Genomic DNA, 19204 nt, shown 5'->3' on the forward strand with positions numbered 1-19204 from the left:
CATAATTTAAAATATGGTTTAAAATCCTAAGGAAAAGTATGGTTCGTATTCATGTTCACATGTACATGACTTACTAAACCCCTTTATATGAATGATTTATATTAGGAAAACACCAGGTGAGGTCGGAGTTGCTGAAAGTAAACTCTGTTTTGCCAGAGATCATACTGATCTTACATGTTAATTTCTGCCTTATAAATTAATAAATGTTTTCCTTAAAAATTACAAAGTGCATTAAGTTCTGTATCTTAAAATGGTAGCTAATAGTTGAGAAAAAGTTGTAATTCAATTTATGCCTTATAAATTAATATTTTTCTTAAAAATATATAAAATGCACTAAGTGCTATATATTAAAATGATAGCTATATATTATAATAGTTCTACAATAATTTTTACAGTTCTACAGTAAAACAAAAACACATCATGAGGAAAAGTTTTAACCAGCTAACCTGTGGGTTTGTTTTTTTTTTTAAATAAGAGCATTTTACTTGGCAAAGAAAATTCTTCAGTTTAAATTATTCAGGATTGTGTTAATTAGTTAAAAGCCTGAGTTTCTTGATGTAGGAGCAATGTGCATGGTAACTCCTCAAGTAACCACACTTAGTTTGTGGAGTGATTTGTAGAGCAAGAAAATTTGAAGAATAATTATTCCATAATATTTTAGTATTATTGGTAATTTATATTTATGTATTTCTAGTTATTCACATTTTTATATAAAATTTCGTATTTTTGTTTTACAGGTTTTTTGTCTTATTGGTTATGTTCCGTCAGTTATTCTGTTTACCTATATTACTTCTTTCACTTTTAAGAAAATTTTAAATACAAAAGAAGTCTGGTCCTTTATCTATTCTGTGGTAAGTTACACTTTATATTATTTCATTTCAACTTTTCATAGCAGCTTATTTGAAACTCATGTTTTATACCAGAAAAAAAGAGAGTCATGAGCTCTTTCAGGATTAAAATGTTAGTTACTGTGTCTGTTGTAAGTACAGGGTTAGATAGATAGCTGGCAGCATCTTACTGACTGTATGTTTGTCTTCTGCATCATCCACTCCTTGAAGGGATGGGTGATACTGAAAGCATTTAACATCTGCATTGCTAGGAAGCCAGTTAAAAGCAGCTGGTACCAGTGTACCAGCACTTCCTGGCTAAGTGTCATCTGTGGCTCCATGTTTTACTAGAAGATTGAAAATACAGTTAATGTTGAGTATGAAATTTCTAAACACTTTTCACTTGCTTTCTCTTCTTTTCTTTTTTTCTTTAGACAGCGTTGGCTTGCATTGCAATCACCGAAATCAGTTTCTTTATTGGACACACAGTTACAGCTATTCTCCATTACACCTTTTGCATAGTCATTCCAGTCTATCCACTTCTAGGTTGTCTGATTTGTTTCATAAAGGTAGGTCTGTTAGGTGTTTTAATGTTTAAAAAGCACAAATAGTACCTAATCTTTACGGTCTTAGTTCTTGTACTGAAAATAGTAAAACAAAAACACATCATGTTAGCTGCTACTACTTGATTTAAATGTTATTAATGAAGCAATTTAAAATCACTATGGAATCTTTTAAGCATGTTTTTAAACTTAAAGTTTCAAAGGAGAATGGCTATGTCCAATACATGTTCTGTGATGCTCCAAAAGGCATATGTACATAAATTATAAGTATGATCTGACTTCAGTTAGTATTTGGGGAGTTTTTCAAGGATTTAATAATGTATTGTCCTATAAAGGGATAAGAGAAAATAAAGTGGAGATTTTTTCAAAGAAAAAGGAAACCACAGGTTAGTTTTATTAATCCTGAATAATTGGAAAAAAAATTCCATGTGATTAAAAAAAATTTGATGAATTATTGATGTAGGATGACTGCTGATTAATTCTACTCACTAATCTCTTTACTCCCCCCCTCCCTTTTTGTCTCTCCCCCACATTTTGGGATGGGGAAAATTTAATCTAAGTACAAATCATAGCTATTAATAGTAGCCAACTTATTTATACAGAATACATGTTTGCTGAACAAAATACTCCCCCCCCACACACACTTTAATCCAAATATTTCTACACATTGCAGCTAAAATAAAACTATGACAACACTTGTGAAACCAAATGTGTGGGGGTTTTCCTCACATAAAGCAATACTTACCTTAACTACCTGCAGTTAGCACAGACTCCACAGTTTAAGGGTTCAACCCTTAAGAGTGTCCCCCTCCCCCCACTTCAGATGCCAATTACAAGTTGTGGGTCCCCTGTTCCTAATCCTTCTGTCTGAGTTGGCTACAAACCCCATGGTTCTATGACCCTTTCTCAGGCTCAATAATTTGCTATTATGGCTTACAGAACTCAGGGAAACACGACTTCCTAGTACCAGTTCAGCATAACAGATGTACAAATGAACAGCCAGGTCAAGAGATACACAGGGCGAGGTCCAGAAGGATGCCAAGGTGCAGGCGCTTCTGTCCCTGTGGAGTTTGGAGTGTGCCACTCCTTAGCACTTGGATGCACCCATCAACCCGAAAGCTCTTCGAGCCCCCTGTTTAAGTTTTTTATGGAAGTTCCATTACTGATGGCATATGACTTAATCTCCAAACTCCTTTCCCCTCCCGAGGGGTTAGTGGATGGATGGGACAGAAAGTTCCAGCCTTCTAATCACTTGATTGGTCATCCTCCAACAGTCACCTGGCCTCAGTGGAAAGGGGCTTGTTTTAAATAACAAAAGATACTCTTGTCACCTCTGACACTCAGGAAATTCTAAAGGTTTTAGAAGCTGTGTGCTAGGAATCAGGGTCAAAGATCAAATGTCGTGTCCCAACATCACAGCAGCATATACATTTTCAATAATTTCTGTCTTAGATTTCTTGGAAGAATACTCGAAAAAATGAGGAAACCTATGACCCATGGGATAGGCTTCTGGTGGCGGTTATATCGGTAAGAAATGACAAAAATGTTTCTTTGTTAGCATGCTACCTTAAGAATGCCAGGGGGCAGGTGTGGGCTAGAAAGGGTCAATTGGGGGGGAAGGGAACATCTGTAATATTTTCAACAATAAAGATTTTTTTTTTAAGTTGTGAATAAAAAAAGAAAATAATCATTGGGTTGGGCCAAGGCCAGGTGGCTCAGTTGGATGGTGCATGGTCCCATACACCAAAGGGTTTTGGGTTCTATTACCAGTCAGGGCACATACCTAGGTTGTGTGTTTGATCTCTGGTTGGGTGTGAGTGGAATGAAACTGATCCCTGTCTTTTGCTGTCTTCTTCTCTTCCTCTCTTTCTCTTTCTAAAAATCAATAAAAACATATCCTTGGTTAAGGATTAAAAAAAAAGAATGAATAGTTTGGTTGTATGATTTTAACTCTTCTTAGTTTATATCCACTTGCATAAAAAGTCAAGTGTGTTAATACTAGCTAATGTGAATTTCGATGGTCCTGCCTTTTATTCACTGAATATATCTATTTTAACATCCTTGGCTTTTCATGTTAATTCTATTCAATTATGATTCTGGCTTCCTTAGAGTCAAAAACAAAGCTTCCTTTTTTCTTTGTATTTTATGAAGCTGACAACCAATAAACTTTACTGAGATAGAAATAAAATGTATAGAGATAGAAAAATACGTGAAGGATTTTCTTACTAAAAATCTTCCTTGGCTTATAATCAAATCTATTTTTGACTGATAAGACGTGCAAAAACATTGCGGTTAACTTTTTTGGTGTTGGTAAGGAAACTTATGTATGTGGTCTTTATTCTGTTGATAGAAAAAAAAGAGATTCAGTCATGAGCTGTTCTGTGTTTTTCTTATAGCCTTACCTGCAGTGTGTACTATGGATTTTCCTCTTACGGTACTATGAGAAAAAATATGGAGGCAGATCAATAAGAAAGGACCCCTTTTTCAGGTCAGTTAAATGTTTTTAAAGTTTTAATGTTTTTCAGCATATTTACAGAGTTGTGCAACTATACCATAATCTTATTTTAGGTCATTTTTTTTACTCCAAAAGAAGCCCTGTACCCATTAGTAGTTACTTATTGATTTTTAGAGAGGAGGGAGGGAAGGAAAAGGGAGAGAGAGAGAGAGAGAGAGAGAGAAAGAGAAACATTGATGTGAGAGCGTAACACCGATCAGCTGTCTCCTGCTACTTGTGTGGTGTTCCTGTGGGTTCGAACATGAGCCCTCTACATATGCTCAGGGAAATCTCATTTACACCCAGACTGTAAATTTTTTTTTAATGAAGGCCCTGTTTTCCTTTTGTTTTCTTATTTTTATTTTTCCCAGGCATGTGCCCTTGACCGGGAATCTAACGAGCAACCTCCTGGTGCAACGGGACGGATGTCCAACCAACTTAGCCATACCGGCCAGGGCCTAATCTACTTTCTGTCTCCAAATAGTAGACTTGCCAATTTTGAACATTCATATAAATGCAATTATACAATACATAGTCTTTTTTTGACTGGTTCCCTTTTCTTAGCATACTGTTTTGAAGGTGCATCCATGTTATAGCATGTAGCAGTACTTCATTCCTTTTTTTATGCTAAGTAATAATACATTTTATGATTAGACCACACTTTCTCTGTTTATCAGTTAATGGGCATTTGAGTTTCCACTTTTTGGCTATCACGGATAATGCCACTATGAACATCTGTGTTGAGGTATTTGTATGGACAGAATATCTTCATTTCTCTTGGGTGGATGCCTAGGAAAGGAATTGATGGGTCACATGGTTAATGTATGTTTAACCTTTTAAAGAACTTACAACTGTTGTTTTCTAAAGTGGTTGCACCATCTTACATTAGTCTCCCCTTATCTGTGGGGAATCCACTCCCAAGACCCCCCAGTGGAGGCCTGAAATCATGGATGGTGCCAAGCCCAATGTGTGTACTATGCTTTTTTCCCTATACAAACATACCTTTTCACTTAAAGGAAGCACTTTTGGACTTCTCTTTGGCCTATCTGAATTGCCAGCATTGCTACTCTTGTGCTTTGGGGCACATTATTAAGTAAAATAAGATTTACTTGAACATAAGCACTGTGATTCTGAAAGAGTCGATTTGATAGCAAAGGGATGACTCACATCTCCAGTGAGACAGATTGGGATGGTGTGAGATTTCATCACGCTACTCAGAACAGCATGACATTTAAAACTTATGCATATTTATATCTGGAATTTTCCATTTGATGTTTTTGGAATGTAGTTGACAATAGGTGCACGAAACTGCAGAAAGCAAAACTGCCTGGAAGGGGAGACCACTGTACATTCCCCTCAGGGATGCATGAGGGCTGTTTCCTCCACATCCTTGCCAGTATTTTTTACTGTTTATCTTTTTTATTTTAGCCATTCTAGTGGGTCTGAAGTGGTGTTTCCTTATGGTTTTCATTTGCATTTCCCTGATGATTCATGTGTTTCTTCCCTCTATTGGAACTATTTTCTGTAAGATAACTAATGACTCCCTCTTTATCTTGTCAAGTAGGCTCAGGTTATTTAATCTGCAGCCTTTAATGTGATTGACTTCTTTCTCATTCTTTTCTGTTTTTCCATCGTTTTCAACATGTCGAATCCTATTTTCCTTTTTACCTTACTACTAACAACTAGAATTCAGATTTTCTTTGGAAGCACTCTTTCCTCTGCCTACCTTTGTGGCATTTCTGTGGGTTTGGATGTCAAGGCAAGCTTATTTACACCCAGACTGTAAATCGTTTGAGTGAAGTTTTCTTTGTTGTCGTTGTTTTTATCTTTGGGTGAAGTAGTGCCGGACACATACTGGTCATAAATAATATTGATAAGTGAATGAATTTAGATAATACCACCTAAATATCAGTGAATGAAAAAACAGCTCTTTAATTCCATCTTTCAGAGATAACCACAGATCTCATATTGGTATATTTTTTCATTCTTTTCTCTATGTAGTATGTGAATTTCTTACTATTTTAATTATTTGAAAATCTACTACCTTGATATATTTAGGACCCTTTCAACAAAGCCCAAAAATAGGAAGTTTCCAGAACCACCAAACAATGAGGGTGAAGATGAAGATGTCAAAGCTGAAAGACTAAAGGTCAGAGAGTTGATGAGTTGCCAGTGTTGTGAAGAGGTAATCTAATCTTTATTGTTAAGTCATCTTAAATGTGCAATGATCAGTTCCCCATGCATAGGAAAATAATCTGGAAAATATTTTCTTTCTATATGAATCAATCTGAAAAAGAAGTCTATGAAAAAAATATTTTTGTCCACTTACTTTTTTTGAATGGTCTTAAGGTATATTAAAAAAAAAGATTCAGATTATTGTTACAGAATGATTCTTTCTTAAAGTAAATGAACACATATATCCCGAGAATATACTGAAAAAATATACATGAAACTGGTGAGGGCAGATTGGGTGCTGAAATACGGAGATGGCCTGATGTTTACAATTTAAAACATCTTGAAATATATAAAAGCAGTACAAAAAATCAAATGGTAAAATATTCACAAAAGTCAAAAAGTGAAAGCTCTGAGAAATTCTACAGTAAGAAAACTTTCAACCTTCCCTTGATTCAGCATTTTCTAAGCCTATACGACTACAGAAAATAGATTCCCCTCTTTTTTTCCAATGAAAGCTATTCTAAGAGAGTAGCATTGCAGACACATGTTTTTTTAAATCACTGTTTGATTAATTGAGCCAACTAAAAACAATAAGAATACTACTGGTGTCATTTGAAATACTACTTTTTAAATTGATGTAGTCAATCAGAGTAACTTCAAATGTAATTGCAATTCCACTGGCAGTTCAAAGATGCATCTCCTAAAAATCCTGACTTCCTATTTTCCAAAATATTCTTAAGTGCAGTCATCATCCCATGGCTTATTTATCTCAAAGACTCTTCCCTGGGTGTCTCTGATATTCCTGGCCAACCTGAATGAAAGTAACCATCTTTTAACTAGTTGTTCAGATCTTGAGCAAATCATGTAAGCCAGCATTTCATAACTTTTGTTCTATGTCCACACGTGATTCATTAGCATAGGCTCTATGACCAAACAAGTATGGGCAATGCTATACATTATACACATTTTTAGAAGATTTATAATGTGTATAAACATATGAGTTTGAGAAGTCCTCTGATTGTGCATGCCCCAAAGTTGCAACTAGTTCTGTAATTTGAGAAAGGCTTTGGACCTAATGGCCTATAGTTAGCAGGCTCTCCCTTTTCCATAGGAGGCCAATTAAATTCTGCAGTTCGATTTCTATTACCTGGGCCATTATTATTACTTTTGAATGGTTTCTGAATTGGATTGGGAAGCATAGATTCAGTCAAAGCTTTATTAATAACCGTATGTTTGGCCTTCTTTATACTGCTTTCTGCGGGTCCCCATGTCTGTTCACCAAGACTCAGTTGCACTGAGAACGTCTGATTTATTGAAGCATGGTGAAACAATATTGACTTAAGTACTGTATCCCTCATGGCTCAAAAAACTTCCCAGGCTCTTGGGCTTCCTCGCTCACTGCTGGGGACGCGCGGCCATCCCACGTCTGCTCTGGCCGCCACTGTGCCATTACGCACTTAGTTTTGAATGTCATAATTTCAGTAACAAAAGGATATTTATTTATACAATACCCTTTATTTTCAAATATAGTTCTTATGATATGGACATGAGGGGTGTGCATCCTGTGTTATGTCAGGATAAGTTTCTGAGTTATAACTCTCTTTTAAAAATCTTGTTTCCTTTGTTAGAAACCAGCCATTATGGTTAGCAATTTGCATAAAGAATATGATAACAAGAAAGATTTTCTTACAAGAGTCAAGAAAGTGGCAACTAAACACATCTCTTTCTGTGTGAAAAAAGGCTAGTATTTATTTAATTATTTTTTTCCTCAGTAACATTTTCAAAAAGAGTAGTTTCCATTTTAAATTTGATTTGATGATTTTTCTTTCAATTCCTTTAGGAGAGATCTTGGGACTGTTGGGCCCAAATGGTGCAGGCAAAAGCACAGTTATCAATATTCTGGTTGGTGATATTGAACCAACTTCAGGCCAGGTATGATATACAAGGGTGTGGTATATGTTGACTATGATTTGTATTGCATTAAAATAAATTTTTTTAATGACAAGTTAGTATTTTAATGCTTAAATATTACATTTTTAATCTTAAAAGTTTAGTATAAAATTGTGATCTTTTTGGTTACCTATGAAAATAATATACATAGTAAAATAATATACATGACATACATGCAGGCACACGTACATATATATTATTTCTGCTTTTATAAGTATTACATGCATGGGTGATTAGCCCACCAACTTAATGGAAAACAATAGTATTCCCTTAAGGAGATATGGGAGCTAGTTCTGATGCTGCCATCATTCACCACTTTGTGGAAACTTCACAAAACTGCTCTGATCCTATCTTCTCTCCCCCTTGCTTACTTCACACCAGCCACACTGGCTCATTGCTTTCCTGGAAAATGCCAGACACACTCTTTTCTTTGTGTTTTTTTTTGCCTTAGTTATTTTTATGTTAGTTATTCCTTACCCCATAGAAATCCCAGTGACCAAAATTGCTTTACCTCCCTGGCTCAAATATCTCCTTCCATTGAGACCTCCAATCATTCTAGTTAAAATCGGGGCTGGCCATGTCACTGAACTCTGATTTAGCTATCTATGCCCTTTCTTCATCGAAAGGAGTAAAAAAATCTTACCCCACCTCTAGGAAGGAATTTGAATTAATTCACTTGCCACTTCTTTCATAATGTAAATTAGGCAAAAATAGTGATTTAAATAGGTTTGTATGTCTGTAGGTATTTTTAGGAGATCACTCTTCAGATCCAGCCGAGGAGGAGGATTCCGTTAAGTGTATGGGATACTGTCCTCAGATAAACCCATTGTGGCCAGATATTACACTGCAAGAACATTTTGAAATTTATGGAGCTGTGAAAGGAATGAGTCCGAATGACATAAAGGAAGTCACAAATCGGTAAAATTTAGAATCTTTTTGTTACCTGGAAAAAAGTTTACATTTCACATTTTAAAAATTTTATAACAGGCATTTCCATATATCATAATTTTCATAGAAAATGGTCATGACTTTTTCATGTATTCTTTACCAAATTATACAGCTATGGAAATGAAAAGGCAATTTTTCTACTTCTAATTACAGAATGAATTACCTGTAATTACCATGAAACTTAATTTAAAGTGAATCTTTTCATCAAGATGTTAATTTGTTTAAAATGATGTAAATTGGAGGTCTAATTTTAGGAAGTTGAGTTTTCTAGAAAAAAGAATGTCAGTGATCACAAACAGTACATTATCTATTTTGCAGAATAACAAATGCCCTTGATTTGAAAGAACATCTTCAGAAAACTATAAAGAAACTGCCTGCAGGAATCAAGCGAAAGGTACTTTTTTCAAACAACAAATACGTGTATGTTTTATTGATAGTTTAGTGCCTGATACTGTGATGATAAATTTCTTGCTTTGAAATCCCCCCCATTTTCTTTCCATCCAGTTGTGTTTTGCTCTAAGTATGCTGGGGAACCCTCAAATTACTTTGCTAGATGAACCATCCACAGGTATGGATCCTAAGGCCAAACAGCATATGTGGTGAGTATAACTATAAAGGCACTCGAGACACATTATACTGTAGCCTACGTTAGAATAAAAGATTATTTTATTATAACTAATGGTTTTATTTTTTTAATGTTTTTATTGATTTATAGAGAGAGAGTAAGGGAGAGGGTTAGAAAGATAACATCAGTGAGAGAAAAACATCATTGATTGGCTTCCTCCTACCCCCACTCCTCTCCTCCCAGCAGTCATCACAGTGCTGTCTGTGTCCATGAGTTCTTTCTCTTTTTTTCTTTTTTGCTCAATCCCTCTACCCCAGCCCCCACCAGCACCCCCGCCACAGCTGTCAGCCTACTCTATGAGTCTGTCTCTATTTTGTTCATTCATTCATTTTGTCCTTTAGAGTAAACATATGAATGAGATCATAATTCATTTTTTAAAGCATAGAAACATTTGAAATCATGAAATTTCTATTCGACAGGCTTTTAAAAATAAGGGAAAATAAATTAGAATAGAAAAATCATAGTTGGGCAAAATATAATCACTACAGAAATTGAAATTTGATATTTTAATTACTCTAATTAATCAAATAATTGGATTTTTTTTTAAAACACAGGGAATTTTTTATTAACATTCAGATACTTTCCTCCTTTTTTATTTTCTGTTTTGTAGGCGAGCAATTCGAACTGCATTTAAAAACAAGAAGCGGGCTGCTATTCTGACCACTCATTACATGGAGGAGGCAGAGGCTGTCTGTGACCGAGTGGCTATCATGATAGCTGGGCAGTTAAGGTACATATCCGAACAGCCATTTGGAGGATACGGGGTGGATTTTAAATGTCATCATGTAAAAATGCATATTAATGTAAATGTTAAAAAAAATTTCTTGTTTGATTTTTTGAATCAGTTGGCTTTGTATAGAATTACTGGGAAATATGTAATTTTTCCCCAAAATATGGCTAGCTGCTTTGCATTTGGAATTGGCTTAATTATTCAACAATTTGGAATGTTATTTTCAGGTGTAATGTCTGTTATTTCAAAAATTTAGCAGTGCATTGGATTATAACCTAAAGTATAAAATAAATGTACATGAATTTGTATTCATATAAATAAATGATTGAATAAATAAATGTGGGAGAAGAGGCAAATCTTCCTTGCAGAAAGATTTCACATAAATCTGTAGATACTACCCCCTCCAGGAGGGGGAGCTTAATCCCCTATCTCCCAAGTGTGGGAGATTTAGGCAGTTTCTTCCAATGCACGGAAAGGGGAAGGTGGTAACTTCACAGCGGAGAAACCTGGCAAGTGCCGCTGCTTTAACCAAACAATGTCATGGGGATGTCATGAACTGCCTGCTATGATGTGATAAGGAAAGTACTTAAGCTCTGGGATATTTTCTCCAAACACCTGTAGCCCCAGTCTAAGTGTGAGAAAAATATCAGACTACTCCAAATTGAGGGACATTCCACTAAAACACCTGACCAGTTCTTCTCAAAACTCTCAAAAGTCACGAAAAAGAAGGGAGGAGTAAGACACTGTCACAGACCAGTGGAGACTAAGGAGCCCTGACAACTGTGTGCAGTGTGGTATCCTGGATAGATCCTGGAACAAAAAAGGACGTTTGTGGAAAAACGAGTGAAATATAAAGTCAAGTAACGTTAATAGTAGTACGCCAATTCCGGTTTCCTGATTTTGGCATATGTGCCATGGTGATGTAAGATGATAGTATTAGGGACTCTGAAACTGGGGGAGGGGTGCTTGAAGACTCTGAATATTTGCTACTTTTCTATAAATTTAAAAGTATTCCCTCATAAAAATTTTATTTAAATCATTTTTTGGCTGAGAAACCATTTTTTTTTTTGAAACTGTCAAGCTATTTTATATCTGACCTTTCTTTTAAACATTACTGCAGATGTATTGGAACAGTCCAGCATCTAAAGAGTAAATTTGGAAAAGGTTACTTTTTGGAAATTAAATTAAAGGACTGGATAGAAAACTTAGAAATAGACCGACTTCAAAGAGAAATCCAGTATATTTTCCCAAATGCAAGCCGTCAGGAAAGGTAAAGATTTTAAACATTTAATTATATTTTTTTGTGGAGTAATAATCATAAAAATGTGTTGCTGTGTTAAGGATTAGGGAAAAAAACATCTGTATTGGAATAATATTGGGTTAATGTAGTCGAATGATTGGAGTTTGATATCTAATTTAGTGTTAGATCTTTCAACATATGATACTACTTAAACTTTTAAAGTTCTTATTTAGTAGTAATGAGAGTTACTTCATTTGCATGGAAAATTTCAAGATTTCAAACAATTTTTATCTAAATGTCAGAATAAGTTATTGGCATTTACTTTTGAACTTCAAATATTTTGAACTTTAGCTTTAGAACACAGTAATAATAATTAAAAAATTTTCCTATATTTTGTCTTATCTATGTTTTCAGTTTTTCTTCAATTTTGGCTTTTAAAATTCCTAAGGAAGATGTTCAGTCCCTTTCACAGTCTTTTTCTAAGCTGGAAGAAGGTAAGTAATATCTGAAGAACATAGCTTTCAAATTATGAAAGAATTTTATTTTAAAAATTTAGAAGTTGGGACTCAGTTTATTACAAAAACCATGGTAAATATGCAGGTAGCTTTTTATTAATTTAATCTAAGATATTGGTAAATACTAATACTGTAGGGATTTGGTAGATCACCAATATTGTAGGATGAACCTTTTCCTATTTTGATAGATATAACTACAGTGTTTCACATTGCATCTATGATAAAGTTCAGCTTAATTAGCCCTCACAAGTCAGTCTAGAAGTGGGAGCTTTGAGTTTCTTGAATCCCTTCTTCATATTGGGCCATAGAAGTAGAAATGGTAGCAAGACTTCAGTCGCATCAGGAGAGAGGAGAGGAAAATTCATGGTGCAGGAGGGTGGGCATTCCTAAAAGCTTTACGGAAGCTTAATTGAATCTTGGCCTTTTTAAAATAAATGGTAGGTAGGACAGAGATACGCTGGTGGCAGTAGAGGGCGGTAGTAAGCTCCTGGATGGGGCAAGTATTCAGATGCAGGTTATTTTATGGTATTTATAACTATGAAACAGCCTGTATTTCCTGGTGATTTCTTTATGATTAAAGAGAACACCTGAACTACTTGGGGATAATTAAAAGAATGAATAGGAAACCAGAAAATTTGGTGTTAGATGCAAAAAGAGCTGAAATAAGTATTTTAGAAAAGCATATGGACGTATGAATCTGGTTCAAGGAGGCAATGAGAATGGGAAATAGAGCGTAGAGATTAAAATAAATGAAAAGAAGAATAAAGAGGAAGAAGATAAAGTACAGAGGAGATGCTTAGAAAAGGCAAAAAGAGGCAAGTGATATTAAATATATTGTGCTTAGCCCATGAGGAATTTTTAGGCTGGGGAAGAGAAATGAAGCAAGATAGAGGAAAATAACATGGTCTGGTAGCTTCAAATTTAACTGAATTAATTACAGAGATAATGGGTTGTTTTTTTTTAAAGATAGTTAGCCACTTAGTAGTTACTGCCATTTTTATTCTTTAAAATACTAATAAGTAAAATATTGTTTTCATATTTTAATAGCTAAACATACTTTTGCCATTGAAGAATATAGCTTTTCTCAAGCAACATTGGAACAGGTACTTTAAAGTTAAACTTAAAGAAATTATTTTATAGAAGAAAGTATCTAATATCTAAATGTTTAGGGTTACTTTGGAGGGAGTTTATGAACCAGAGACAAACTGTTATACAATATTCCTGAACTTTGTATGATTTTAAATAACTCTAGGTGCTCCATCTGCTTATTTTGAATAGCTGAATTTTTTGTAAAGTAAGTGGGTCATGATGATGGTTATTTTACATTAGCATATCAAATTACATTACTTAAATATTGATAAATTATTTGTATGACAGTGCTACATAAATAAATAAATTAAAAATAATTAATTCATTAATCCTCCAAAATATTTATCTTTGTATATGATAAATGGAGTTTATTCTGTTTAAACATATTAATAGTAATAAATCTTTTGATACTTGAGTCATTAATGTAACTAGATATAGCCTTATACTGTTTCTGATTTAGTTAAGAAGTCTTTGAGGTAATTCAGATACAGCATACTGTATTCATTTATTTACTTTCGTTTAGGTTTTTGTTGAACTCACTAAGGAGCAAGAGGAAGAAGATAATAGTTGTGGAACTTTAAACAGCACACTGTGGTGGGAAAGAACCCAGGAAGACAGAGTAGTATTTTGAATTTGTATTGCTCAATCTGCTTACTGAATTTATGCTTTATTTTAACTTTGGTTTTAAAAAAAAGTATGCTATTTGAATGGTAACTGAAGAACCATGAAAGCACTTGGAATTTTCCTAAGTTTCTTAATTGAAATGTTGTGGTTGTATGTTTTTCTTTTCTTCAAATAAAACTTATGTGTAATTTATTGAAACTGCATGTTTATATCTGAAGTACATTGAACTATAGTCTGTATGTAAAATTGAATATTGACTTTTTTTTACCTTTCAAAAAGAGTGCTTCTAAATGTATGATTTAAAGTAGTGGTAGAATAATTTTATTTTGAACAAGTATCTTTATTTTTCAGTTTATATAATCCTTTTACATAAATATGTAATGTCCCAAACGAAATCAAAAACTAATACATAAAAATACATAGAAAAGAGACATAAATCAAAAGTTTCTTGCTTCTCCTTTTTAATTTCTAAAAGAAACTTTGAGTGAAATTTGGCATCCTGAAAAGTTAAACAGTCTCATTGCAGATAGAAGTTTGTGAGAAGTGACACCCACTAGGTGGCACTCATCAATCATAGTAAGTTAAATGAGACCTTGTTCTGTTAGATCAGCGGTTCTCAACCTGTGGGTCGCGACCCCTTTGGGGGTCGAACGACCCTTTCATAGGGGTCGCCTAAGACCATCGGAAAACACATATATAATTACATATTGTTTTTGTTATTAATCACTATGCTTTATGTTCAGTTTGTAACAATGAAAATACATCCTGCATATCAGATATTTACATTATGATTCATAACAGTAGCAAAATTACAGTTATGATGTAGCAACGAAAATAATTTTATGGTTGGGGATCACCACAACATGAGAAACTGTATTAAAGGGTCGCGGCATTAGAAAGGTTGAGAACCACTGTGTTAGGTGATTGTAGACATAGCTAACTTAGGTATTTGAAGTTACATTTCTTTTGCTTACAGTAAAATTCATACATACAAAGAAGCCAGAATTGCACTCTGTCCAAGTTGGAGTAAGGTCATGGTTAATGTAATCTCAGAAAATAGTTGACTCTTGAACAACCTGGGGGTTAGCAGTGCCGACCTCCCATCCCCCATCCCCACGCAGTTGAAAATTTATGTATAACTTTTAATTCCTCAGAAACTTAACTAAGAGCCTGTTGTTAACTGAAAGTCTTCTTGTTTAACATTAACAGCCATTTAATACATATTTTGTATGTATTGTTTTCTTACCATAAATTAAGCTAGAGAGAAGAAAATGTTAAGAAAATCATCATAAGGAAGAGAAAATGCATTCACAGTACCATGCGTATTTATTGAAAAAAAAATTTGCGTATAAGTGGACCTGTGCAGTTCAAACCCGTGTTGTTCAAGGGTCAACTGTACTTCCTTGTAGAACCCATGGATGGACTATTGGTAAAATATAGTTCAAGTAATACGAGTTGATGTTATATTTCAGCCAGATGAATGAAAGTATTAACTTTGCCAAAGCTAATATATTGGAAGTGTGATAATGGCAAAAACAGAAGAATTGGTATTACTTTAAATAGCCAAACCCTTTAATGAAATTATTAACTATTTAAAATAGACAAAATTTAATGAACTTTTAGCTCTACTGTGTAATGAGACATCTGTGATTTAGACTAGGTACAAGACTGATATTTCCCTTCACTGCTTTGGTAACTGCTGCCTACATTCCTAACGGTGCCCACTTTACCAGCTATCTCAGAGGTCTTCTAACTAATCCGAGCCGTCTCACGGTTTATGCCTGGGTTTTACCACCCACAGCTAACTTATTTCTCCTTGCAAGATTTATTTGGCACTTGTTTTTAATCTTTTATTATTAAGTGACAGTCATTTGCCTTCATGACACCAGGCTTTTGGATTCTTCATCTGAGAATCTTACTTTTAGGACTTTAGTACCAAACTTAAGTACTGCATGATGAATACAATTCCAGACACATTTGAAAGAAAATCGTTACCTTTGTAGATAAATTAATAAATAGTACATTGCATTTACTAAACAAGCCATTGCTAAGTGGTGTCATAAATTTAAAGAGCTGTCTTTTAGTGTCCAATATCCATATAAATACCCAGGGACTTGTCTCTGGGATGGGTATTTGTAGCTATGCATTATCTTGAACAGTTACACTCACAGTGTAAAGAATAAAACTATTTATGGTTTACTAGGACAGTGACTGAAAAGGTAGTTCTCATACCCAGAGAGAGGTGTTATTTTAAAGCAGAGCATGACTAATACGGAACACCACCTGCTTTTGTGTATTGACTTGGTCACCTTCACTTTAACATCTGTGAAGTGTGATCAATGGAAAGGAAAATTTTCCCTGCAAAGTGAAAGTTGAGATTATGCCGATTATGTTCTTTTCTACTATGTTCAGTTTCTTTACTATTATTTTGTCCCTATAGGCATTTTTTAAAAAGGTACTTGAATTAATTTTTTTAGTTTTTACATAGAGCGAATATTTTGGTCATGAGTTGAATTATTTGTAGGAATGTTCTATTCCCTTTTTCACAGTAATACAGTTTTTCCTATTCAGAAGTATAATTTAATCCATAGGAAAACAAGGGTAAGTAGGGTGGGAAGAAAAGAAGACAGAAACTAAAATATGAATTTATGTTTATTTACAGCGTACTGTTCATCTTATTGAATGCTAGTAGCCTGATGCACGAAATACATGCAAGGGGCTTGGCCCCTGCCACGGCAGCTTTGTCCGGTCTAATTAGCATATTACGCTTTTATTATCATAGATGTTACTTTCTTTAAAAATATCTTAAAATTACGGATCTCAAAATGTTTTTATAACAATATAAGTACATATAAATGCATATGGGCAAAGTTGGGAAAAAACTCATCACCTAGTTTATATTTTCTGTCCATGGTTAATTTTAAAAGTAGAGTAAGGCTGGACTTCACTGAGTGACTGTGGTTACTGACTAATAAGGCAACCCTCTGTCTGCAGCACTTAGGAATCAAGCCGTTCGTAACAATTAAAAACATGAGTAAGTGTACTTTACACTTCACATTTTAAAAAATCTTAATTTTTCCCCCCCAGTTCTTAGTAAAAGGCTGTAGGTTTTCTTTAACAGCATTTTTTCCTTTACATTGACGCAAGCTATCTAAAGCCAATAGTTTGATTTTTATCATTAAAATATTTTCAGAATTATTTAATGCAACGATTTATTAGTAACTGTGTTTCAAGTGATGGGTTCTTTGGGTAGGAACAACTATCAATTTTGGCCCTGTAAGATTTTATAATCTAATAGGTGGAAGATAGATCCTTATATAACTAACTTTGATATAACATGACAACTACTTCGCTAGTGGTACTGACACTTTTATGGGAGCACAATTAATTCTACCTAGGGTAATTGGTCATTGTTTTTATTGTTCTGTTGGTCACACAATATTTAATTTTGATTGTACTCTGAATTTGATGAAATACCATACTGTATTTTTATGTAATGCGTAAATAGGCATTAATTATTTAAAAAATAGAGATGCTTATCCTTAATGTATTTTTAATATTGCTAACATTGATTTTTTATTTTCTTTTCTGAAAGAACATATAACATAAATGAAAGAATTTATTCTTGGGTGGACAATTTTTATATCAGCTATTCTTATAAGGTAAAAGTTTACTTATTTTTTATTCGTAACATGTTGTATGTAAGTAATTATCAATGATGCCCTTTAAGAAAAAAATTGATTATATTATTAGTAATAAGCTTTAAGAACTGAAAATTTAAGACAACCTTTATTTTGTATAAAATGAATTCTTTGTTATTTAGTATTGAGAAACGAAAATGAGTGGCTCATATTAAAAATGAAGAAAAAACCTGGACCTATAATTGTTAGTAATTTTGTTTTCAAGTACAGAGCAAATGTGTTTATTATATTTAACATATTAAATTATTTCCAAATATTTAATACTACTTACATACTTATCAACTTTCTTAGAATTTTGGAATAAATTTGATTCTCTCAAACACTTAGGCCATAACTATGTATAGTATGGTATCAGGTGGGTACTAGACTTACCGGGCTGATTACTTTGTGAGGTGTGTAAATGTCTAATCACTGTGTTGTACACCTGAAACTAATATAATGTATGTCAACTGCAATTGAAAAATAAAATTTTAAAAAAGATTATAAATCTAATGAACAACTTCTTTCCAAGCATCTAAGCAACTCCTGTTGTGGCCCCACCCCATAACAAAGAAACAGAATTTCCAGAGGATGAGGCCCAGAAATCAGGATTTTAAAAATTCCCATGTGATTCTAATGTGCAGCCAAGGTTGAGAACCACTGGATTAAGGGCTATCTGCGACGTAACTAAGTACCAATATAGCGTAAAACCCAACCTTCCTTTAAAGAGTAAGCTGGCAGCTGCAGTCTGGCAATTTTCCCGAGCATTTTCATCTGCTGACAGGTGATTATGTCATAAAAGTGACCCAAATAAACAGTTTTATCATATTACGGGAGGAGAAATGTAACATGATACAAAAGCAAATTCTCTTAAGCTATAAATGCAAAAATCAGATACGGTTGAAGGAGGTCATCAAGAAGATGTGACTGCTGGTTGACTCCCAGCTGGACAAACAATTGGAGACTCCTCACTTGGTCCCTATCCTCGGAATGCACATTCTGCTCATTGTTCCCACAGTGAGAGCCATTTTCAAGGACACAGCCTTGAGAGAGCCGTGTATTGTTGAGACCATCTGGATGGTGTCCTGACCACGCAGTTGAGACCTCTGTATAAAGATGCTGGCGGGTATAGAGATCTGTTTGCAGTTGCCCAAGAGCAGTCTTGTAAGTAACTTCAGCCGACTTTATTATCAGAGAAAAAAGTCTTATCCCAACTCAGAATATCCCCTGGTTCCCCATGGAACATTAAGTACAATGTAGGCATAGTTAATGTGTAAATTTATATTCATTTAGTCCTTGTTTTTCTTCAACAGCTGTCCTTGATGTATCTGATAAGTTCCTAAAGTATGCATGATGGAATGAGTAGTTCTCATAAAACCATGATATTAACAAACAAAATATATTGCGTAATATATTGTGATGTTCTTGATCTTAATTCAAAGAATGAGACATTTAAGTTTCCTGAAAATACCTGTTCTTTTTCTGCTGTGCTTATCAATACTTACTTCTCCCTCCAATCAACTGGCTCTAGCATCCACTGCTTAGTACGGCTTTTCTCAGCCTGCTGCTTTTGCTTACTCAGAGCTTTTGTTCACTTCTGGCTTGAACTTCCCCCATGGCCTACATTGTCCCTCCTGCCTCATTGCCTCCCTGTGCACATTGTGGAATCCACTGTATTTCCCAGTTCAGTTTCCAGAGAGCCAAAGCTTTTGATTGGTTTTGTCTCTATTTGAACTGAGCTTAA

General features: G+C 34.4%; 1 protein-coding gene across 2 annotated transcripts in view; it reads left to right on the forward strand.

Annotated features, from left to right (window-relative positions):
* Positions 1 to 13978, forward strand: part of ABCA5 (ATP-binding cassette, sub-family A (ABC1), member 5) — a 52608-nt gene extending 38630 nt beyond the window's left edge. For both annotated transcript variants that reach the window (XM_014536103.1, XM_014536104.1), the window contains 15 exons: positions 738 to 851; positions 1262 to 1396; positions 2843 to 2917; positions 3787 to 3878; positions 5943 to 6069; positions 7688 to 7799; positions 7900 to 7991; positions 8752 to 8927; positions 9276 to 9351; positions 9462 to 9556; positions 10193 to 10312; positions 11433 to 11582; positions 11967 to 12046; positions 13115 to 13170; positions 13680 to 13978. In XM_014536103.1, coding sequence (XP_014391589.1) covers positions 738 to 851; positions 1262 to 1396; positions 2843 to 2917; positions 3787 to 3878; positions 5943 to 6069; positions 7688 to 7799; positions 7900 to 7991; positions 8752 to 8927; positions 9276 to 9351; positions 9462 to 9556; positions 10193 to 10312; positions 11433 to 11582; positions 11967 to 12046; positions 13115 to 13170; positions 13680 to 13787 — 1608 coding nt within the window. In that variant the 3' untranslated portion in view covers positions 13788 to 13978. The remainder of the gene's footprint in view (positions 1 to 737; positions 852 to 1261; positions 1397 to 2842; positions 2918 to 3786; positions 3879 to 5942; positions 6070 to 7687; positions 7800 to 7899; positions 7992 to 8751; positions 8928 to 9275; positions 9352 to 9461; positions 9557 to 10192; positions 10313 to 11432; positions 11583 to 11966; positions 12047 to 13114; positions 13171 to 13679) is intronic.
* The last annotated feature ends 5226 nt before the right edge of the window (positions 13979 to 19204 follow it).

This window comes from Myotis brandtii, unplaced genomic scaffold, assembly GCF_000412655.1.
Source record: "Myotis brandtii unplaced genomic scaffold, ASM41265v1 scaffold157, whole genome shotgun sequence".
Classification (NCBI taxonomy): domain Eukaryota; kingdom Metazoa; phylum Chordata; class Mammalia; order Chiroptera; family Vespertilionidae; genus Myotis; species Myotis brandtii.